General features: G+C 44.6%; 1 protein-coding gene and 1 long non-coding RNA gene across 2 annotated transcripts; both read right to left on the reverse strand.

Annotated features, from left to right (window-relative positions):
- Positions 1 to 4,521: 4,521 nt before the first annotated feature.
- Positions 4,522 to 9,667, reverse strand: mych (myelocytomatosis oncogene homolog). Its single transcript, XM_086118774.1, has 3 exons — positions 9,468 to 9,667; positions 7,685 to 8,253; positions 4,522 to 7,042 (listed from the first exon to the last, which is right to left on the reverse strand). The coding sequence occupies exons 2-3, from the start codon at positions 8,244 to 8,246 to the stop codon at positions 6,492 to 6,494; spliced, it is 1,113 nt and encodes a 370-aa protein (XP_085974900.1). The 5' UTR covers positions 8,247 to 8,253; positions 9,468 to 9,667; the 3' UTR covers positions 4,522 to 6,491.
- A 1,392-nt stretch (positions 9,668 to 11,059) lies between these two features.
- Positions 11,060 to 15,879, reverse strand: LOC147201800 (uncharacterized). Its single transcript, XR_015101530.1, has 2 exons — positions 14,484 to 15,879; positions 11,060 to 13,438 (listed from the first exon to the last, which is right to left on the reverse strand). It is a non-coding gene; the product is annotated as an uncharacterized LOC147201800 (long non-coding RNA).
- Between the last annotated feature and the right edge of the window lie 7,687 nt (positions 15,880 to 23,566).

Raw genomic sequence — 23,566 nt, forward strand, 5'->3', positions numbered from 1 at the left:
GCCCCCACCTTTGACACCTCCGTTTCTCAACAGCGTGTCTGGCCCGATCTTTGTCACTGCGGTGGCCGGTGAGGGACCCGCAAGAGATCACCAGGAGGAACTTTTTTAAAGGGGAGCACATTTGGAAGTCACATGCATTGATGATTGCGCCGTCTCGCTATCTGTCTGTCTGTCGATTCTAATAAGAAATTTCAATCAGCAATTTTCATGTGATACGGATACAAAAGTGAGAGTCCTCCGACACATTCTAACATTTCTGTTGCTGCGACTGTGGAGTAAAATATGTGTTGGCGAAGCTGATACAGTTTTTTTTCTGATTTGCTGTCTTGAGCCTCATTCACACCGAGATGCCGCCAAATTTACCACAGTTACATTATGCTGCATCGACCTCTGCCTTTCATACAGAAGTGGATCATTTAATGACGTCAAGTTCATTCACTTTGTTAAATGTCAAACCTTTACACATTAACTGGCAGCCTAAAAGGGGCTGAGAGCAGTAGCATCGTTTGCATGGAGATGCCACAAAATTGACATAGAATTTATCCACCAGTGCCTTTCATACAACCAGCAAAGGCAGGATATCAAATCAGAGTGAAAAGAGAAAATCCGGAATGTAGCCATGCTTCCACTACCATTTAATAATCTGCTCTGAAATACACTTGTCACTTATCCATTTGCCTATATGTGTCCAAAAAAAATGCCATACATGTGTTACGGAGGTCATAAAAAATTTACTGTCAAGCCTTTCACGTCTATATGAGACAGCTGCAACGTGTGTTGTTGTGTCAATCATTTAAAAGCAAAGAAACACATCTTGTCTTCGCCAGTTCATCTGTCGTCACCACTCGCCTCGACATGAAGGAGTCCTCTGTCCACACACACATGCTCTATCTATCTATCTATCTATCTATCTATCTATCTATCTATCTATCTATCTATCTATCTATCTATCTATCTATCTCGATTCGAGATATCTAGATTATACAAAGGCTCGATTCTAGCGAGCTAGCTCGCTAGATTCGAGCAAGCTAGATTCGAGTTAGCTACCTAGATTCGAGCTAGCTAGCTAGATAAATCACTCTAGCCTTTGTATAATCTGTCTATTTTTCTATACATGCAATCAGAACTCAGAAATTAACAGTCATTTGTATGCTAATTTGGTAATGTATCACCTCAATGTGTCTGTATGTTTGCGTTTGCGTCATCTGCGCACAGTTGCGCACTGTTATTTGTGTGCACGAGTGTCATGTCGCACATGAATAGACTTGATTCATTAGGACAGTCCAGTATCAAATGTTTCAAACTGTTCATACTTTTAACGTGTGTGTTGCAGCTGTGCGCTCATCAGCAGCTCACCATTGTGGCTGTTCCCATTTTGTTGTTATATGATAGCGTAATAGAGAGCATGTTTGATTTTACATTGCCCAAATTTCCGCTTTTCTGCAGGAAATCTCCCACTTATGTAATCCACCATGAAAGGAGACTTAAGCTTTGTGTTTTTCAAAATAAAACATTCACAAAAATTTTCTCACGAACAAATCCGTGACTGAATCATAATTAACATGTTTCTGCACTGTCCGTTTGGAATAATGTGCTGTTTTTGAGTAAAGCTATAGAAACCAAAATGTTTTTTTAAAGCCAGATTGACAGTTTTTTACAGACAAATAATTCATCATCAAATAATCATTGGTTGCAGCCCGATGTGTTATTTAAAAACTTATTACACACACACACACACTACTGCTAACACTGTAGTTAGCAGTACATCATATGGAACGTGCAGAGATCACCTACATCCATAATTTTTGTTTAAGTATCAAATTAACTAAGAGTCGTAGCGTTACTGAAGCTGCTTGTAACTTTCAATTCCACAGAAAAGAAGGCGACTTTCACATACAGCAGCCCTCGACCTCACTGTCAAAGGCGACGTTGTTTTTACAATAAGTGCAATTTCAGTCGCCTTTTCAGCCATTTGCGTTTTTCAAGCGTCACTTTGAATTCGGAAAGCAGGCAAACACGAAGCCGTTGGGAGGCTGCCGGCGTGTTTGTTGCCGCCGACGTGTGAATGGTCACGGCATGGACGCAAGAGCCAGGCGCGACTTTGCTTAGATATGCAACAACCACTTCAACGCCAACAAAGGCGCACGATAGATGGAGTCGAGACATTCAAGCGAGCCTTCAACGACGCTTTTCACAAAAGCCAACAATTTATGAATGGAGATTATGATTTACAGTGTAAAGCAAAAGTCTATTTGTGGGGGGCTAAAAACGCCTTACTATACATGGTCGTTTTGTGGGGGGCTAAAAACGTGTGACTAGTCATGTTTTTCTTTTTTCAGCTAAAATCGGCTTACTCTACATGGTCGTTTTGTGGGGGGCTAAAAACGGCTGACTCTCCATGGTCATTTTTTTTCAGTGAAAAACGCCTTACTATACATGGTTGTTTTTTTTCGTCTAAAAACGCCTTACTATACATGGTCGTTTTTTTCCAGCTAAAAATTTCGTCCAAAAATGCCTTACTATACACTGTCGCTTTTTTTGTCCAAAAATGCTACTATACATGGTCGTTTTTTTTCGTCTAAAAACGCCTTACTATACATGGTCGTTTTTTTCCAGCTAAAAATTTCGTCCAAAAATGCCTTACTATACACTGTCGCTTTTTTTGTCCAAAAAGGCCTTACTATACATGGTCATTTTTTTTCCAGCTAAAAACGCCTTACTATACATGGTGGTTTTTTTCGGCAAAAAACGCCTTACTATCCATGGTCGTTTTTTTTCCAGCGAAAAACGCCCTACTATACATGGTCATTTTTTTCGGCTAAAAACGCCTTACTATTTTTTTCATGGTCGTTTTTTCCGTCCAAAAACGACTATACATGGTCGTTTTTTTCGTCTAAAAACGACCACGTATACATGGTCGTTTTTTTAGGTAAAAATTTCCTCCCAAAATGCCTTACTATACAGTCGTTTTTTCGTCCAAAAAACGCCTTACTACGTTTGTTTTTTTTCGGCTAAAAATTTCGTCCAAAAATGCCTTTCGATACATGGTCGTTTTTTTCGTCCAAAAACGCCTTATTATACATTGTCGTTTTTTTGGGCTAAAAACGCTTTACTATACATGGTCATTTTTTTCAGCTAAAAATTTCATCCGAAAAGGCCTTACTATGCATGGTCGTTTTTTTCTCTCCAAAAACACCTTACTATACATGGTCGTTTTGTGGGGGGCTAAAAACGGCTTACTCTACCGTAACCCTATTTTGAAACCATGCACGAGTTTAAAACCTTACTTTAAAAGCATAACCGTAGTTTAAAACCTTAATTTGAAATTCTAAGCTAGTTTAAAAATCTCATTCAGAACCCTAATTTTAGTTTTAAAACCTACTTTAAACCCGAAATCTAGTTTAAAACTGGATTTTGTAATCCTAATCCTAGTGTTAAAACCCTAACCCCAGTTAGAAACTCAAATATAAAACCCTAACTAATCTGAAACCCTGTTTTAAAACCCCAACTCTAGTTCAAAACCCTACTTTGGAACTCTAACCTTAGTTTCAAACCTTATTTTAAAACCCCAACACTAGTTGAAACCCATCCTTTGAAACCCTAACCCATGTTTAAAATCATATTTTAAAAGCCTTTCCCAGTCTTGGAACCTTTTTAAATCCCTAATTCAAAACTTCAACCCTGTCCTAAAACCCTAACCTTGGCTTGAAATGTTACTTTGAAACCTTAGCCATGGCTTTTTTTTCCCTTTCAGTTGAGTTTCACTTGTTTGAGGACACCAGCAAGGCGGCGGCCGTCAGTTGGTGGTGAGTGTGAGCAATTTGCTCATTCATTCAGTTCTTGCGCACTCACATGAGAGGTGAAACGCCGCAAAATGGATGCAAATGAGGGGCAGCACCAGACGGGCAAAGTGGGGAACTTTGGAGGCAGCAAAATTCCCCTCTGTCACTCTTACTTTCAAGTGACGATCCAAGACGGCCAACTTTCAGCATTTGATCAAAACGACCAAAAAGAGAAAAAAAAACAAAAAAATTAATCAGCCAATTTTGTTTTGTTCAAAGTTCAAAGTCTGCCCCATGTCCAAAGTGTGTGTTTGTCATGTTCAAAGTGTGTTGCGTTTTGCTGGCTCCGAGTTATCAGTGACCGCCCGCAAAAAAGACCCCTCCCCGCCTTTTTTACAGCATCTGATCCGTTCACTTGCTTGTTATCTGAACACACCTGACGCTCACCTTGACCCACATTACAACGCAGGCAAACATGTCCATAGCGACACGTTTGCACAACACGATTGTCATGTCAGCAGGCGGGACCTTCACTCAACCCCCACCCCGAGACAAAGCTGGCAAATCTTACGCTTGAGGGTTTTTTTGTGTGCATCTGAGAGGAAAAGGGTAACGAGCGCCGATTGAATTCATGGGGAACATTTTAACAATTATCGTTTCCTTTCCAGAAATCCCTTTTGTCCGGCAATAAAACAAAAAAAGTAAATATGTGACCCAAAAAAATAAAAAGTCAGAAGAATGTCATTTTGCAAGACTTTAAAAAATATATAAAAATTAGAACAAGGGCAAAACACTACAAAAAATTTGCAATGTCATATCACAAAACATGACGGCCTTAATTCATAAGTCAACTCGTTTTACGTCAATGTGTTATAATCATAAAATATTTTAAAAAATAAAAAAATCTGGGTACATGACAACAGTCTTACCTTTGAGAATTCCTTTATCATATTCATACATTCCTGAGGGAAAAAAATGCACAATTTAAAAAAAAAAATCATATTTGTGGAGACACTCCAAGCAGACATTTCTCCAACTCTCATTTTTTAATTTCATGAATAAAAAAAAAAAAAAGTGCTGGTGGAAAAAAAAAATACATCTTTCAATACGCAAAAAATTCAAAATGGAAAAACAAACCCCCAAAGGGGAGGAAAAAAAACCCCGAAAATAATTTATGATAGAACAACAAAATGTACATTATAAAACGCCCAAAATCTGTACAGTATTTTAGACACCGATAATGAGGAGCTCGACACGGGCTGGGAAGGGGTTGAGGCGGAGGTAGCTTTTCAAACTCATCCCTGCCGTCCTTTTTTTCTTCATGGGAAGATGACGCTGCTGTAGTCCCGAGCAAAAGTTGTCCTGCGCATTGAGGATGCGCCAATCAACCAGAGAGGGCAAAAGCTGCTACTTCCTGTTGCTGCAACAGGTCACCGACACCCAGACAAAGGGGCAAGTGGGGGGGGGCCAGTGGTCCTGGCAACATCCCAGCGAGCAGAACGCGCCGTTTCAACAAAGATGATGGATGGGAGCTTGAGCATCAGTGTTGTTACCAGAAAGCCCCCCCCCCCAAAAAAAGAAAATCAAAAACTTTGGTGACGTTATGGCACTGGTGTCAAACTTGAGACCATGGGGCCCCACCCAAGCAAAAAGTGTCGACATTATGGCTTTTTTTTCTTCAAAACTGTCATTTTTTTGGAGTTGTGGCAAAACTTTTTTTTCATCACTTGAACAGATAGCACAAACACTTTTTCGTTCCACCATATACGTTCTTAACAAATTGACCCCATGTTTATGATATTACAATGGTTTGATAAAAGATGAATAAAACGGTGATCGTCTTTAACAAAAAAAAAAAAAAAGTGAGCACGCTCAGGTTAAAAAAAAGGATGCAAAGAAGAGGAGCATGGGGCAAGAATGCAAATGAGAGGGGGATTTTGCGAATAACAAATGGCGCCTTTGCATTTACCAAACGGCGACGACGCGGGTCCACTGTAAACTTCCAAGATTTGGCTGTTGTCACCATTTCCCACTTTGAAACAGTGATCAATCAAAAATGAGTTTGACACACTCAAAAGGCATCAGATGCTGATTTCAAACAACAACAAAAAAAAAACCCCATTAAAAAGGAAGAAGTTCTGGGAACCTGCGAAAAGACCTAAAGGCCATCAAAAATGCCGAACGGCGGAGGGATTGCTGGTTGCTATGGCTACAAGACATCCTGAATACACAACTCGCAACAAGCACCCAATTTTGGCCTTTAGAGCTGAAAGTATAGGATGAAGACAAAATGGGAGGGGGGCGGGGGTAGAAGCCCCCACCTCCCTCCCTTTGCACCCCACACTATTTTCTCCGCCTTTCTGTGACTCCCCCAGCCTCTCTTTTTGTAATTTTGCTTCACTCTGACATCTCATGGCCAAAATTGCGACTTTTTGTGAGTCGTGCATGTTCAAGTTTTATCAACAAGAACTGACCTCGCTTGCGTGTGCGTGTATTCAAACAGTCAGCAGTCAAGGCATCGCAATGTATGCGTGTGTGTGTGTGCCTGCGCACGCCCGTGAGCATAAAGTCTACTGAGAAGTCCATCTTTGTGCGTACTTGTCAACACGTCCTCCTGGTTCCTGAAAGCAAAATGTCATTTCTGTTGTACAAAAAAAAAAAAAAAAATCTCTCCTTGCCTTTTTGTGGGTTTTTTTCCCCCCCCTCTCTTCACGATCGTGCGGGCGTCCGCAGGTGCTGCAGTCGCGCTTTGAGCTCCCCCTGCTTGGCGCGCAGTTTGTCCCGGCGGACCTCCAGCCGGCTGGCGGCGTCCTCCAAGCCGTGGATGCAGTCTCGGGCCTTTTTCAGGATGACCACCTTGGACGCCTTGTCGTTGCGCGACAGCTCGGGGATGTTGTCGCGGAGGCGCATGAAGCAGTTCTTCAGCTCGTTGCGCCGCTGCCGCTCCATCACGTTGTGCGTGCGCCGCCGCTCCTCCTCGTCCTCCGTCTCGGCCGGGTGCCGCCACGACGCTTGCTGGTGGCGGGCGGACGACGGGGACCAGGCGTGATGGGCGCCGCCGCGCGAGCGCTTGGTGGACGAGGAAGGAGGCGGGGAGGCCGGGCGCGGCGCGGCGTAGTTATGCTGCAGCTGGATCTCAAACTGGTGGCGCCGGAGCGCGCGACGCTCCTCGTCTTCGTCTTCGTCGCGCCGCTTCTGCCGGCAGGCGGACGGCGGGCTGGAGGGGCAGCGTCCCACCGTCACCACGTCGATCTCTTCCTCTGTCAGAAGCGCAGGCTATTAGCGGACCATTTTGGCGCCACCGACTGCAAGCGGGACGAGTGGCCCAGAAATTTGGTTGTCTTTTTTTTTTGGGATTGAATACACGGTTTAACAACATTGAATTTGGTTGACAACATAAATAATAAAAATATTCTGAATTTTAATCCATTATCATTCATATCTATAAATATATAGATATACACATACGTATATACATGTACATATATCCACATACACACCATACATTTGCAGTAGCTTTGAGGTAAAAACTAGTTTTGTCTTTATTTTACATCTGTACTTTTAAAAATTAAAGTTAATTAAAACATTTAAAAACAACGGCATGAATCAAAATGATTTAAAAGTTATTTTATATATTTAGGATCCCCCCCCCCCCCATGTATAGTGATGAGTCATGAATATCAAACAAAACGGTTCACCACTTCCTGTGACCACTTAACGGTCAGCAATGCCAAGACTGCATGACTCATTACGCGCGCGCGCACAGAGCTGTCAGTGAGCAAGCAAGACCCCGCCCATGCCGCCTTTAAAAACAAAAAAAACCAAAACAATTATGCCGGCAAGCGCGCACGTGCGTGTGTGTGTGCGCAGACTTGAAAGAGCCGAGAAACGTTTGGTCTCACCGGAGTCGCTGGACGAGTACACGGACACGTCGCCTCCGGCGGAATAGTAGTCGGACGTCGCCTCGGCCGCCTCGCGGCCCTCCATCAGGTTCTGGCAGTCCAGCGTGGAGCCGGCGAGCCCCTCGAAGATGCTGGTGTCCATGTCGGACAGGAGCGGGCTGGAGCCCAGGACGGATGGCGCCAGCTTCTCCACCGGGCTCTTGTCCGACGCCAGGCAGCGCCACAGGCCGTCCTCGTCGTTTTCCTCCTCCAACGTGGGGGGGCCGGGCCGCCCCCCTCCCCCTCCGTCGCTCCCGCCGCCACCTTCCTTGTCATGGACGAAGGCCCAGTTCCAGTTGAGGTGCATGTCGTAGTCCTCCAGCAGGATGTCCGACACGTAGCTCAGCTGGTCGCCGCTGGAGAGGGGCTTGGCCCCACCGGTGGCGCCCGCCTTCATGGGGGGTGACTGTGGGGGGGTGGGCAGTGACTGGAGGTCCTTCATCAATATTTGGCAGAACTCTTCGTCGAAAAGCAGCGGCTCTGAGTAGAGCCAGTCCTGTGACTGGGCAAAGCTTTGCAACATCTTGAAACTGCAGACAAAACAAAAAAGAAAAAAAAAATCACAGTTACAATCTTCAAATCCAGACAAGCAGGTTACTCCCACAGTGAAAGTGAACTCGCCCAATAAAAGTGAGTTCCACTCAAAGATGGCTGCCTTTTATCCATGTTTACATCACTGGGGCTCCACCCACTCCTTTCAAGGCTGCTAAACCCCGGAAAAAAAAAAAGCCCACACCCTTTTCGCCCCCACGTCGCTGCAACAGCTGGAGGAGATGTGCAAAGGGGGGTGGGGGGGTCAACGGCAACACCTCCTGTGCTCAATTTCCAAATAATAGCTTCAAGGAGGTTCACAAATCACAACTCTCACTTTACACAGTACAAACACGCGAGATGTAGAGGACGCAGACGCACTGAAGACACCGGCGTGCGTTGTCTGCAGGGCGTGGAGGTCATGTCAAGTCACATGCCGCGTGGATGTGTTGCATGCCCGCCGTGGACAACAAAGCCACACCGTTTGCTGCATGCATTTTGCACACAAACACCCCCCCCCACACACCAACACAGTATGTATAAGCATCCGGGCGAATGGGGGTTAGGGAATTATTTTAACGCCCTTGTGCGTTGTGGGGTGGAAACGGGCTCCACGCGTGGAATTTCTTCTTTTTTTTTTCAGTTTCAACAAAAACACACCCACGCCGATTTAGTCTCCAAGACGTACCACGAAGATATTCCAAGCGCATTTAGCACAGAGTGAGGCAGTTTCTGCGCAATGAAAAAACTCGTGAAAAATATGCACATTTCCTAATGGGGGTTTGGCTCCTCCGCAGTGAACTACCGAACGCCCCTAGCGCAGCGACAAATGAGAGCCACGTGTGCGAGTCTTGAACAATTTAATAGTTTGCACCACAAACATTGACGCCGATTTTCTTTCACGCACATTATACAAGCAGGGACGGTGACAAAAATTCCCCAAAAACGGTGTGGTTTTTGAGACACTAAGTAGCTTGTGAAAATGTGCGCATTTCCAAACGAAGGTTTTGGATACCGACGACACCCAGCGGCGTCTTTACGCGACGCATGTCTGAAAGCGACCCGGCGACGGCAACCATCTAAAAACCACGCTCGGCACACGCCGAAGCGTGGGAAACTCGACCTCCTCCGCTTTTGCCTCGAGCTGTGGCAGTTGTCGTCGGTTATACTTTCAAATCTTGTCGTCATAAAGACACGAAAGAGGCGTTCTTACCGGCAGTTGGGATTTCAAAGAAAATGTTGTATTTCAAGTGGAAGAGCAACATCCACGGAGGTCAAAGTCCACCCACGTAAAGCAAGTAGCCGACGGGGACGACGACTCCTTGGCGGCGAAGAGAAACTGCTGTCTTGTTAAGTTGGCCGGCAAACACGGCAGCATGGTTTGCTGTGACCTTTTTCGGTCGACCGGCTCGATGCGAGCACACTGAGTGGGTGTGGCCGGCGCGGCCGCAGAGTTTTTATCGGCGCGGCGCGCCGGTGTCCATCCGCGGAAAAAAAAACCGCGCCAAAACGTCACCCACGGCGTACCGGCCCGGGACCGATTTTTGAATCATTGATGTGAATCGGCCTTTACATCGGTTCAGGACGGGAAACTGGCGGTTGGAGGCGGCACCGTGAAAGCTCTTGCGCGAAGGGGGTCTAGAGCGCCTTGCCGGCGTAGGGATACCCTGGCGCAAGCTGTGATTCAAGGAAAAGGATGGCGGTAAAAGTGAGCACATTCACACACGTGGACCGACTGGAGAAGCCGGCTGTCTGTCTGCCTGTCTGCCTGCCTGCCTGTCTGTCTCTTTAATCGTTATTTAAAGTGGCAGTACAGTACTTGAATCCTAATTGCGACACTGCATGGAAATATTCAAAGTACATTTGACTTAAAAAAAAAAAAGAATGAATAAATAAATAAATGTTTGTTTTTATTTTGAATTGGAAAAAAGTTACAAATGTCATAGGTTTCAAAAATATTTCTGTATATTAAAAAATAAACTCTAAAATGAAAATGTCTGTCACAAAAAGTACATTTAATGTGTGTGTGTGTATGTGTGTGTGTGTGAAAATAAATAAACAAATATGTATGTGTGTATACAGTATATATATATACAGTATATATATACATATATACATATATATATACAGTAAGCTTCCTTATTGTCAGTGTGAAATCTGGTCCTGTTTATTTGAACACCACTTGCAGGTATTGAAAAAAAAAACCCACACACAGATATTAATCCTTTTTCTCTTTGGGGTGACAGGTGAGCCGCAAGCCCATCCCAGTGGGCTACACTCTGGACTGGTCGCCAGCCAAGCAAACATTCACACTCATAATCACATTTATGGCCAATTTAGAGTCTTCAATTTAGAGTCTTACTACATTGGCTGTGCCCAAATTCACCATCTGTATCCTTCGAAGGTCGCATTTCCTTCCGACGCAACTCGACCGCACGTGGTTTCCAAATTGTAGAAAGACAATTTGCAGACTGAGTGGTTCGACGCTTTCAATAACTCCTTGTCATGTAGCCTCCGTGGACCGCATAAACCGCGACAAATTTGGAGAAACTTCATGTGAATTTGGGACGCCACGTGCCATCAAGTCGCAACGGAAGTGACGTCCTGCGGCCGAAAATACGGCCTTTTGCAGGACCCAGCCCTTGAATTTGAACATAGCCTTTGTCATTTGTCAATAAATTGATCAAAACTGTAATTCGATGACCACCTTTATCGGACTATTATATTAGGTTAGAAGTCAAAGTAGGTTGCACGATTTTGTCCAAAATGATGCTGACAATTATTAAATCACAATTATTCATCATGTTAGGGAAAAGATTTATTTTGACTGCACTTCATTTCAACATACAATGTGTGTCAACAGTTTTCAGTGCAAAATGAAACTTAAATCTTCATGTGTTGTCATTTTAGAACAATTTTTTTTTTGTGGAAAAAAAATGTATCCAAGAATGTGAGAAAGTGCTAGATGAGATGCCAGCCACATTGTAAGATAAGAAAACCTTTATTAGTCTCGCAATGGAGAAATTCCCAATTCACAGCAGCAAAGTTATGAAAGGAAGAAGTAGAACAACAAAATATAGGAGCTGCTGGAAAGGCAGCCACTCTCGCGGCGCCATTTTGAAGTCAAAATAACAAAAATAACACAACACATAGGACACAGACAGTCGTGCAATCTTCACCACTTTTCTGCATACACTTTGTTGTCTGAAGCAGTTCTAGATGAAAGAGGAGAGGATCAAAGTGTCCTTTCACTGCTGAAAATGTGCACACGTCTGCTACAAGCTACGTTTTGAAAGCAAACACGAAGCTGTAGCGTCCATTGACGAAAAGAGATTAGTTCACTTCTCCTGTCCCACATAATCCGCTGCCATCCCTCCAAGCGAGTATGCATTTTGGGACGTCTGCAGTCGTCAATGGCAGCGAACGTTAAACGAACATACCCCAATCAGGTTGATTTAATCGGACCAGACAAAATTGCGATCGTGATTACAAGTCAATTAATTGTGTAGTCCTATTTCAATTTACAATCTAGTCTTTATCTTGACCGTTTTATTCAATCATTGCACTGTCTCTTGAACTCTGTCATTCCTGACGAGCACCTGTTCAAATTCCTTTTTTTTTTTTTTTGGTGATGTGACTTTATTCTCGTTTCGTCCTCCTGAATGACTGAAAATAAGTCCACCTACAGTATGTCCTGATTTTATCCACTTTGCTCTACTTTTTTTTTCTCTCTCCGCAGTGCCCCGCAGCAACACGTAAAGCAGCATGAGATGTGTGAAAGAGGTGAAGTGTGTCCGAGTTGGCATGGACCAAGCTCGCGTACCGCAGCCCTCCTTCTTGGTCCTCTTCCTCCGCCTCCTTACATAACTGATGGGGGGGACTATGTCGTACACGTGTGGGCCGTCCAGCCAATCGGGGCTGGCGTGGCCCAGCTGCACGTGAGTGCTCGGCATGCTCCGAGGAATGCTGCAAGGAGGCGCCAAGCCTTCCGTTGCCAGTAGTTGAGACCCTAAATACTGCATACTCAAATACATATTTTAACATTTGTTGCACAGAAACACATCTCCAAACTAACAAAAAACATGAATAAATAAAACATTTTTTTTAGTAGGAAAAATAATTATTAACATCAAACATTCAGTGTATTATAAGATTGTCCTGTATTCCTTTTTTAGGAAATAGATCATTACAAAAAATAAAAAATAAGGACAAATAAAAGTTGTGCATGTTTTCCCGCATGCAAAATTATTTGATTTAATGCAACAAAAAAAAATCCATGATAATTTATATTTAGTTATAATTTAAAGTTATTTCAAGTGCATGTGGCCAGTTGTCTATTTGCTGGGGTTGCGTCATATAAAATTGCTTTTCTTCTTCATTAATTGTCATGGAGCTTATTTTTAAAGATGGTTTATGTTAGTTGAAATGTAACTTGATTTTTTTTTATTTAAATCCGTTTCTTAAGTTTTATTTCAAGATACATTTATCTGAATGTATTTTTAACATTGACTTTAGTTAGAACTTCATGTCATTTGATTGCTATGAAAATCAAAGACACGCGTTGTGAGCGCGTGTTGCCTCCCACACAAATTTCTTCTTATTATTTTAATAAGATGCATTCTGAAGAGTGTTGAGTTATACTTTTTTAAAATACTTTTTTCAAATAAAATACTTTTTTTTTTTTTTAATATTAAAGATGCTTTTAAACTTTGCATGTATGTCCTCGTCCGCACACAACGTGCTCATTTCATCGTGTCCTCCATGCATGTGCTTTGTGTGTTGCATGCAAAGCTCACGACAGACATAATCGGAGAAGATAAGTATATTCAGGCCGTAATTGCAGCCTTGCAGGGAGTCTGGCGCATGGAAGCTAATTCTGAGGGGGTGCAAAAGCATTTTTTTACATCTCCCTAAATGGCAACAAATTGCAACGTGATCATTCCAATTAAAGATGGTGCTCCAGATTTGTGATGTGGGAGGGGCTTACAGAAAACAGGGGGCGGGGGCTTGGGGGGCATTCTGGAACACAAAGAAGGGAGGCGTCCCAGTCCAGAAGTGGGTTAATGTGCCACCTACAGGACAATGGCAGACTGACTTGAGTGGCTTGCTGATTCACTGACTTCATTCGGGGACAGCTGCCGTAATGCGCCGACTTGTTCCGAGTCAGTTGCGCCTCCGATGAATCTGCGCTCACACATGAAATCCGTTTGCTTTCGACTCAACATAACGCCGCATGACACAACGAGTCCTTTGTTCACGACAGATTGTGCTGGGAGGTCACCGAGTTTAAGTACAAGACCGAGTGAACCGTAGACTTGGGGTAATGGCTAGAATTTGCAGTTAGTGCTCCAAAATTCGGTTCGTTGTCGTTTGTGTCGGAGGTCAGTTACAATGATTAGGGGGTTAAGGGTCAGACCCAGGTCACTTTAGGTTGTTTTGACATGGGTTAGCGTTCAAGTCCCTGTAAAGTGAAAAGAAATGTGTCTTCAAAAGTTGACCCAGCCCCATGAAGTGTTAACAAGCCTGCAAAATTTGAATGACCCCCCCCCCCCCCCCAAAAAATAAAAATAAAAAAGAAATGAGGTGCCCTGTGCCGCACAGGAACGCCTAGCTCACCGGTCTGCTAACTTGGCAAAACACGCTCCAGGAACCTTACGCTTGCATTACCACCAAAATCTGACGGCATTCGCGCTTCGCTGCAGATGTGCTGTCGATGCAAATAAAGCCCATTATCTGTAAAATTCGGAACTACATTATTAACTGCCGGTCCCTGCACATATTTTCAGCAATTATTTTCAAACATCTGGAATGTATTTTGAAAAAAGAAAATCTCAGACTTTCTCTTATGAGATTTTTAACGCCGGGGTTTTGGTAGTGGTGTGGGAGATTGTCGGGGGTTCGTCTTCGACCCAGATCATAAACAGCAGGGTTGAGGTCAGATTCAGAGTTAGTTTTTGGGTCATGTGCAGGGTAGAGGTGTGTTTTAGGGTTACACCCAGGTCATAAATCTTTATTATTGGGGTCAGGTTTTGGGTTGGCATTCTTGGTTAGCTAAAGGGGCGTGGCTCCGCCTACGTCGTCCGAATGCGGAGCGAGCAAAGTCACAGGTTAGCTTTCTTTTTTGTTCTTCCTTGTTTAAAACACAGTCTGTGTTACGGTCAGGATAAATTTGTTAGGATCGGGGTTGGACACAGTTTACAGTAGGTAGGATTAAGTTTAGAGTGAGTACCAGGTAATGGTCGGTCCAGCTTCATCCTTCACTCACGTTACAGATCCCATTGAAGGAGTTCCGGGAACTGGCCAGATGAACTCTGTGTAACAGGACAAAGAAATGAGTAGGGTGGGATTACAGTCATAAAGCATGTACTGTATGTATGTATGTATGTGTAACCGGTGGCTTTCCTCTGCCTTGTGTTCATATATTATTCCACTGGAGTCAATTTGGGTCACCAAATGTTTTTTGTATTTTCCGACCCCTCTGCATAAAATGACAAGAGACTAGTGATTTACTCAGACGGTCTCGCTGGCTTTCCTGGGATCATAAACAATATAAATAGTTTGCGTGCTAATCGACGTTAGCAACATTAGCTTAATCCGACAACGGACAGCGGCTCCAAACGTCACTCAGCGAGTACAACCCTTGCCCCAAATCACGCAGGCTATCTTCCAGCAAACCCCTTTGTGACCATAGCGCCACACCTCTGCCGTAACGCAGGGTTTTACGACTCCCTAATTGGCTCGGCGGTCGGGAGAGGTACAGTACCTTACCATGGCCGCGTAGACATCACCACGCAATCACTCTCCGCGGTACGCACAGCAGCCACGTCATAAATGCACGCAAAAAACAATGACAAAATACTAGAAAATATACGTGAAACCACGGCAGCATTATTAGAAGTGTTTTGGTGAAATGAACAGTCTTTTGTAACCTGTTACGTCCGCATATGTGCGACCGTTTGCTAGGGCCAACGGCGATCTCGACCTTATTAGGATTTTCCCGCCTGCCCGCTTCAATGCTTTAATTAGACCGCAGGCTCGCACTTGGCTCGCTAACAGAAAGCTAAGAGCAGGAGGATGTCTGGTCAACTACGCCTGTGGGAATAGTTTGACTTAAATTGAATGAAAAGGAGGCTAGTTTTTGGCTAGTGCATGGAGTTGGGATTAAAGTTAAAGGATAGGTTCATGTGTGAGTTTATGCTGACAGTCCAAAGTGGTTCTATTTCATTTCGTCCAATGATCAACTCTCACTGTTGGCAAACTTCAGCAGAAGAAAAAGCAAACATTTCCTGAGAGCTTTCCTTGAAATTCTCAGCACATTCCAAGTTGTTTGACCACCAAACTGTTCACCATTCAGATATTTGCCCCAGTTCGCACTACAGTAAATTCAAGCCACAACACGTGGCCGACAAGTGTTGCTGACTTGGATTCCCCCCCCCTCAATGACAAACTGGAACTGGACTGAACATACAACTTCCTGTCGGGACGTCTTCGTGCCAAGCAGATGCCGACGGACGACGCTTTTATTTCGAGACAAGCAGACACTTTTGAACTTGACTCATGACTGAAGCCGCCTCACTTCCCTCTCAGAAAAAAAAAAAATTGGAAAATATCAAACACGATCCAAAATAAAGCCATTTGAGAATGTGACTCACGCCAGTGGTTCTTCACAGACCATGAATAAGGAGAAGCCTATCAAGGGTGCATTCCGACATTTCTACATTGAGTAATATTTGAGGAGGTTGTTTATTGACAGGCTCCGAGAGGGAATACACCTGTAGAGATGAGCGCCGCTGACACGTGCAATCGACTGACCGCAAGAGCAGGGGCTTCTGGTTGGGGGAGAACGAGAAGCGGGGTAAGGTTGGGGTTGACAGCGGGGGTGGCCAATTCCGGTCCTGCTCCAAAACACCCCCCCCCCCCCCCCGAGTCAAATGATGCGCTCATCGGTAAGATCTGCAGAAGCTGGATAAGGACGCTCATCATTTGAGTCATCTGTGTTGGAGCAGGGACACATCCACTTTGAGAATTTTGCTTGCTGCATCCAAGCTATTGAATGGGCTTTGCGAGATGGGGGGGCTCCGCATGAATATCAGACTCGCGCTCAGATTTATTGGCCGAGTATGCGGCGTACGACACGATGTACCGTCAACGCGGCTCTTTTGCCGTTTTTGCCGTTGATGTGGAGAAGGTGACGTGACGCGTGAGGTGGAGTGCTGAAAAAATAAAGCAAAAAGAAAACCGCACAAACTACCAAAAAAAAACCCGGTGAGGGTCATTTCAACGATACGGAACGGTGAGTCAAATACCAGCCGAGACTTTGGGTGGGTGTCGGCACGGATTATTGCTGGGTTAAACGTGTATTGTTTTCAGAAAAAATGGATAGGACTTCAAGTCAATAGTAAAACCCGTGAAGGAAGATGACTCAGTTCGAGATAAAGAGGCCTGAATGACAATTAAAATGAAAGCTAAATGTTAAAGGGGTCCTGGTAGGGACTTGGGTCAAGTTGGCCTGACTTGGAGTTATGGTTTCGGGTTAAGACTATGTTTAGGATGATGGTTTGGTTTGGGGTTGAGGATATGTTTAAGGTTAGGGCTGGGGGGGGGGGGAGATATGGTTGTGGTTTGAGCTACGCTCGACGTTGACTGCTTTGCCTCGTTGGCCCACCCGGGGCTTGCTCATTTGGGATGTAGTTGGGCTTCATTTGGGGCTCAGTTTATCTTTTCATCGGTGAGGAGTGAGATCTTTGAGCTGCTCCATGTGTCAAGAGCCCCCAAGACAACTTCTGTTGTGACGTGAGGCAAAAAAAAATACAATTGAATAGAACTGGATCGACAGACTTTGAAGCTAGCGGCCCCTTTCCACACTGGCCATCAGAGCCCCCCCTGTGTGAAACATAGCCACGTTGAAATGTTGGGCTTCTCCGTTAGTATCAGGAGCGTACCAGAAGCCAGGTAAGGCAATAGTGGTAAGCCGGGTCCTGGGTGTCGGGTTTTCACCCCCCCGCATCTCCCGCCCTGTTACAGTAAACGCGACTGCTGCCGTCTATGTTGGTGTGAGCGCGTAGCAGGAGTGAAGCTGCAGATGTTGCGCAGCATGGCTCGCTGTGGAACATCTACAGCTTTACTCCACATCTTTCCAAGAACAGGAAGGAGGCGTGCACCCCCTTTCACGCTCGTGTTGTGTTCGAGGCAGGGAAACGCGGAGGCGGCCCCCGAATGGCTTTGTTCATCACGTGCTGAGCTTGACGCCACGTCAGCCCTGTCGGCGTGAGTGAAGGAAGGTCCCGATTTCATCATCGGAGTGTTGCGTTTCATTGCAGGTGGAGCTTCGCAAGCTCCCGTATTGCCTCTCTGCTTCCCGGGATTGACCGGCAAACAGTCAACTGTTCGCCGAGGTGTGCCGCGACATTGACTGACGTCTACTCGTGCCCTAAGTCGTCCATCTAAAACGGATGAAGGGGCGTTTGGGTGTCGGGAGGGTGTCCGCCAACACATTAAATTTACAAGCGATCGCTGGTGACATGGTAGCACATTTTCTCTCAGCCAGGCCTGTGGGGGTGCAGGGAGAAGTGGTGCAAAAGGTCACCTCTCACCGTCTCAGTGGCGCATCCATGGTTAGCATACCAACTGTTATCATTTGGTCAAGTTGAATTTGAAAGAGTGGCCAACAACAGCTTGTCCTGTGAAATCTCAATCGAGCCACCGTGTAGCGCTTTTTCTCCAATTGCTGTTTTGCTACGTGTTAGCCTAGCAACTCTGACCTCCTTTGTGTTTTATCCATTTATTTTCATTTGCAGAAATGGTATCAATAATATCCATCTGCCGTAGCGTTTTGCGTGTCGCTCTAAGTTAGCATGTGTCATACAGAAGCATTTCATCCATTCTCATTTAGTAAATAATACCTTACAAATGTTTTTCTTTCCAAAGGGGAAGAAGAAGGAAGGGGGTGTGTTCTTGGCTTCGAGCCCAGTCGCGGGGAGAGGGAACCACATAGGAATGTGTGTGTGTGTGTGTGTGTGTGTGTGTGTGTGTAAAAGTGTGCGTGTGTGCACATCTGCCAAATAGGGGAAGAGTCAAAATGTGTCTACAGTGTCTGAATTTGGCGGCTAATTTAACACTGAAACCAAGCGGGACATAAAATGCTGAGACGGGCACGGAGGGACGTCCCCGTAAGGTTTCACTTGCTCATTTCAAATAGTTGCCATCTGTCAAAACAAATTGGGAAGCGACTTCTTTTGTGGACCAGGAAGGCTAATGCTAAAAGCAATGCTAACGAAGTTCGCTAACCCCCCTGCGTCGTTCGTTCGTTCGCGAGTGTCTTTATTAGCGCAGAGGAAAGTCGTTTACGGCAAGGAATTCCCAACTTCCAATGGGTTCTCCGGTTACATTTCTTATGAGAGCAATAGACAGAAGTAGTTACTACGCATTGATCGGATGAAAGGGAGGCATTTAATTTGTTGTTTTAGCTTAAATGAAGTCGAAATTGTTTGTTCTTAATTAGCTGCTGCCGAATTGGTTGAAATGGGTTCTCCAGTTAAAATCCATGTGAGGAATTGAGAAAATTAGTTCGCACTCGTTTGGTTTTCTTGATGAGGGGGGGGGGGGCGTTTACTGTTGGTGCTTACACCATGTAGAAAAACTGTTCGTGTTTCTCGACACATGCTGCCATTTGTTTCACGGCAAAGTTGAAATGGCTTCTGCCATTAAATATCCTCCATTTGAACAAGTGACATAATTAGTTACTAGTTAATTAGTTTAGCTTGGTGGGGGGGGGCAATCAATTAGTTGTTGTAGTGGCTGTATTGTTTCATAATAAAGTTCAAATGGGCTCTCCTGAGAGCAACTGTTGTTAGTTACATCCAATTTGTTTTCCTTTATGGGAAAGGCAATCGTGATGTCAGTTTTCAATTATCGTACAATGAACGGAGACCGTCTACATGCCTCATTAGGTGCTGCTGTTCTAGTTAGCAAACAGAGTTGGCGTTTCATGCTTTTGAAGAAGCCCAGCAAAAAAACAGGAGGACATGATGCAGATTGAGGCGAAAAACTCGAGCGCATACCGTAGGCTAGCTTTAACTTTGTCCCATTTTTCTTCTGGTTACCCTAAAAATAACCTGGGCTGGTAACACCACTCCACCGCACAAACCTCGCTCTCCCACTCCAGCCCGCCTCTGCCTCCTCCTCCTCCTCCTCCTCCCGGTCGTTCCTCAAGTTCCTTGAATCTCGCTGCGGTTGTTCTGGGACGCCATCCTTGGTCGTCTGCGGCTTCACATGGCGCTCACATGTGCGTCGTCCAATTGGCCCGATGAGCACAAGTTGGCCTTCCTCATTGGGCTGCAAGTTGTCTGTTGCTTTGCTGCTTTCCCTCCCCCAGCTCTCATATCGTAAATCTGCAAGTAAACTCTTCATCGTCACCACATTATTACTTTTGTTACAGCACTTTTCACAAGTTACGGTTTTCAAGGTGGAACACAAAGTCCAAGGTCACACAAAGGTCAAACGGATACAATGCAAAAAGAGAGAGATTACCCTTGACTGATCTGATCCTCTTAAAAATTGAGTGGCCACATTGGAGGGAGCCAGACACTCAGCTGATCCATTTTTGGTGATGACTGAGCATGATCTCAGGACCATCACCTGAGGTCCGAGTTCACAATAAGGTGAAAAATGTGCTTGCGACAAACCTCATTGAAGTCATACCACAAATTCAAGGAGTTGGGAGTTTCCATCTGCGGCACTGTCAGAGGCGTCAAATCCAGGTCCAAAAAGTAAAAATGCTGCCGCTGTAGCCACAAGTGCTTGTACTCCACCGACAGGTCAACATTTGCCTGTGGCTAAAGACAAATTGTGGGAGAGTTTTTGATTTTTTGGGACCTAGATTTGACCCCCCCCCTGGGCATTATCTTATTCATGTGCCCTAATAGGTACGATGTCATATTGACCCAAAATATACCAACAATCTAAAAACATTTGCATTACAGTCAACAAAAATGTCATAGGCGGCAATCCCTGACATAGAGTCGATATATTAAAAATATATATTTATTGTCCTCGTGCCTCTAGTCATGTGCTAGAGAAAAAATTGCTAGATTTGTAAATCAGGTGGCTTTTATTGTGAAGTTAATTGTATTTGATTAAATGGGATGCTAAAACAATTTCCCTCCATTCTTCACGCGCTGCGCTTGACAATGTCACACCCTCGCTAATATGGTTAGGAAGTAGACCATGTGACGAGACATTGAGGAATTGCAGGGTGCGTGTGCGTTTACCTTCATTTTTATTATACAGTATGCCGTGCTGTTGTGCGACAATAGCGGCAAGCGTGTTGCACAAACACGGTAAGTGTGGCTGGCGGGTGATTGGAAGAATCGCCTTCTGGGCTCAAATATACGATCACAAAAAGTTGGGGATTTTTCGTGTTGGGATGAACCCCAAAATCCCCTCAAACCTTAACTAGTGAACTTAAGGAGAAAGGAGAAGTGGCAATAAAACAGGCCAAACTCCAGTAGTCACCGGTTAAAGGATTCATATCATCTTTCAATGTTAAGCAATGGAAAAGCCATTAATCTGTGCTGTCCACCCTCAATAAAAATCTTTAAGGAAAATAACATTGAATAATATTTTGATTTTGTTTGAACATAGAAATAACATCATACAATGTAATGAATTCATTGCAACTCCTTCTGGTGTGTGTGACTCCGCCACCGGGGGCAGTATATATAGACATTAGGGGAAAGACTTTCACAACTCTTAATATGAGATGTTTGTCGCAGAGGATGAAGAATATTTGTCTTTGAATATTGTTGTACTGTTTGTCTATAGGCTAGGGCTGGGCTAGTAGGCCAATCGAAATGTAATCGCGGGGGGAGGAGGTGTTGAGGTCCTGGGGGCATCCGTGATGCCCAAGACCAGCCCGGAAATACAGTGGCTGTTTGGGAAAACTAAGATATTTTCTCAAAATTACCGATGGCAACCCGCCCCTGCTTAAAGGACTAAAACACCTCCACAACGATGCTATTTATTCGCCTGTCTGTGGTGTTTTGGTGTTAGCTTCAAGTTAGCGGAATTTATCCACGCACCCTTTACTGCTCGTTTATTGAGCAATGGTAACGAGAACGGACGGACGGATGGACACCGCACGTTTGCAGTCATGAACGTTGATGTGAAGTGTGTAAAGGTATGGCGCAACAACGCCGCAGTCCTTGATCCCACTTGCGACACAGGCGGCGTAACGTTCAAGATAGGGCCAGCTATCACTGAGTGGCAGAAAGAGGAAGAGCGAAAGAGCGAGAGAGCGAGCGGGCGAGAGCGTTCTAAGCCGTGAGGCCCCTTCCTCTTCCTCCCCACTTCCGAATCATGAATGAAGCGGCAGGCCAGAGGCTTCCGAGCACACTGAATGGAGAAGTGATGCCTTTGCAGACTGCGGGAACATTTTGTATCCTGCAGCCTTCCTGTTGATTCACTCTTCAGTGAGTGAGTGAGTGAGTGTGTGTGTGCGTGCGCGCTTGTTGGGAATATTCCCCCCAAAATATGATCAAGAAGGCTTTTAAGTTAGGGCTCTCAGCCTGGCTCGGGGTTCAGAATGATGGCTCGGGTTTCAGTCCAGGGTTAGGGTTCTGAAATTGGGTTTCAGGGAAAAGCTGACGCATTCAAATGAGGATTTTTAAGGCTGCTGTGTGTGTGTGTGTGTGTGTGTGTGTGTGTGTGTGTGTGTGTGTGTGTGTGTGCTTGTTGCTACTGATAGCACTCTAGTGATGAACTGTGTGTTTTCTGTTTACTGCTGATAGTCTGATCATCACTCAGGATTCACTTATCTGCTGTAACACAACCAACTACTGATTAACGCGTGCGCTCTCACACACACGCGCACACACACACACACACAGTGCAACTGATTTCCTCTGTAATCCAGCCCAGTTTTTTGGTTACATTATCTTAACTGCCACATGCCCCCCCCCCCCTCCTCACCCCCAGCCCAAAAAAATACAGACAGGTAAAGAAAAAGTCATGACAACAGTTTCACGTGCAAATCGTTTGACTTTTGGGCCGTTTGATGAAGACAGAAGACAAGATTGTTAGTGATTAGTGGACTTTGACTTACTTTGACATGCTTAATTATTAAGAGATCCAAGAAGGACTTTCGAAGATGGAAAGTATCGGCTCAGTTCTATCAAAATAGTTCAAACCAGGGTTGGGGTTTGGATTTCGATGACAGAGATTTCGGGTTTGGCTATCAAAAGTAGTGTTTCAAGGCAGCCTTAGTTTTTTAAAATGGGATTTCAAAAGTGGAGAAGAATTCTCATCAAGCTATAGGGTTGCAAGCCAAGGTTAGGGTTTCAAACTGGGGTTTCATGTGAGTTTGGGGGTTTCAAATTACAGTTCCAAGACAGGGTTGTTTTATAGTAGGGTTTCAAATAGCCTGGATTAGAGTTTCCAAAAAGATTTAGGGCTTTCCAGCAGAATCAGGATTTCAAAGTACGGGTTCAAGCCAGCATTAGTGTCTCAAAGTAAGTTTAGAGCCAGAATTGGGGTTTGGAAGTATGGTTTTAACCCTGGGGTAAGGTCAAACACAAGAGTTAGGGTTTCAAACCAAGATTAGGGTTTCAAAGTAGGGTTTCAATGCAGAATTTGGGTTTCAAAGAAAGGCTTCAAGACAGATTTGGGGTTTCAAAGCAAGATTACAATTTAAAGGCTGGATGAGTGTTTTAAACAAGCTTTGGGTCTTTTCTGCATGTTCAGGATTTCAAAGTACAGTTTGAAGCCACAGTTAGCATCTCAAAGTAAGGTTTCAAGCCAGGGTTGGGGTTCAAATTTGGGGTTACGGCCAGAGTTGAAGTTTCAAGATTTAGTTAGGGTTTCAGGCCATATTTCAAATTAGGGTTTCAAACATCTTCAATAGAATTGAGGATTTCAAATGTAGTGGTGGTGATGAGATGACTTTGAAATAATGATTCTCACTATAATGTCAACCGCATGGAGTCCTTTCTCGTGCCTCCCGCGGTAAGACAGACAGACACTCACGATCCCGTCAACAATTCCTCATCAAGCTCCACCCAAACCACTGGAACCCGTCACAGAAGCTAACCCTGCATGGTGGTCTCTGCGGCCCCACGGTGGGAATATTCAAGCGCTGGGGGGAACAATAGTTAGAAGCCTGTCGAATTTCGCGCAACCTTGGGAAATAGCCAAACCAAATGCAGCTTCTCATTGCGGTCCACTTTGGAATTTGATGAATCAATTGTGTGTAAGACTTTGAGTGTGACATTAGACGACTGGTTTGTACACAAACATAGTAACAGCTGACCATGAAGA

This window comes from Hippocampus guttulatus, chromosome 8, assembly GCF_054856545.1.
Source record: "Hippocampus guttulatus isolate MCC_2025c chromosome 8, RoL_Hgut_1.0, whole genome shotgun sequence".
NCBI lineage: Eukaryota > Metazoa > Chordata > Actinopteri > Syngnathiformes > Syngnathidae > Hippocampus > Hippocampus guttulatus.

What these genes read in the sequence shown, in the direction of transcription:
- mych (XM_086118774.1), bottom strand. Translation starts at nt 8,246, where the DNA reads ATGTTGCAAAGCTTTGCCCAGTCACAGGACTGGCTCTACTCAGAGCCG. An exon ending in GTACTCGTCCAGCGACTCCG is followed by an intron (nt 7,043 to 7,684) that starts GTGAGACCAAAC and finishes CGCTTCTGACAG; the next exon opens with AGGAAGAGATCGACGTGGTG.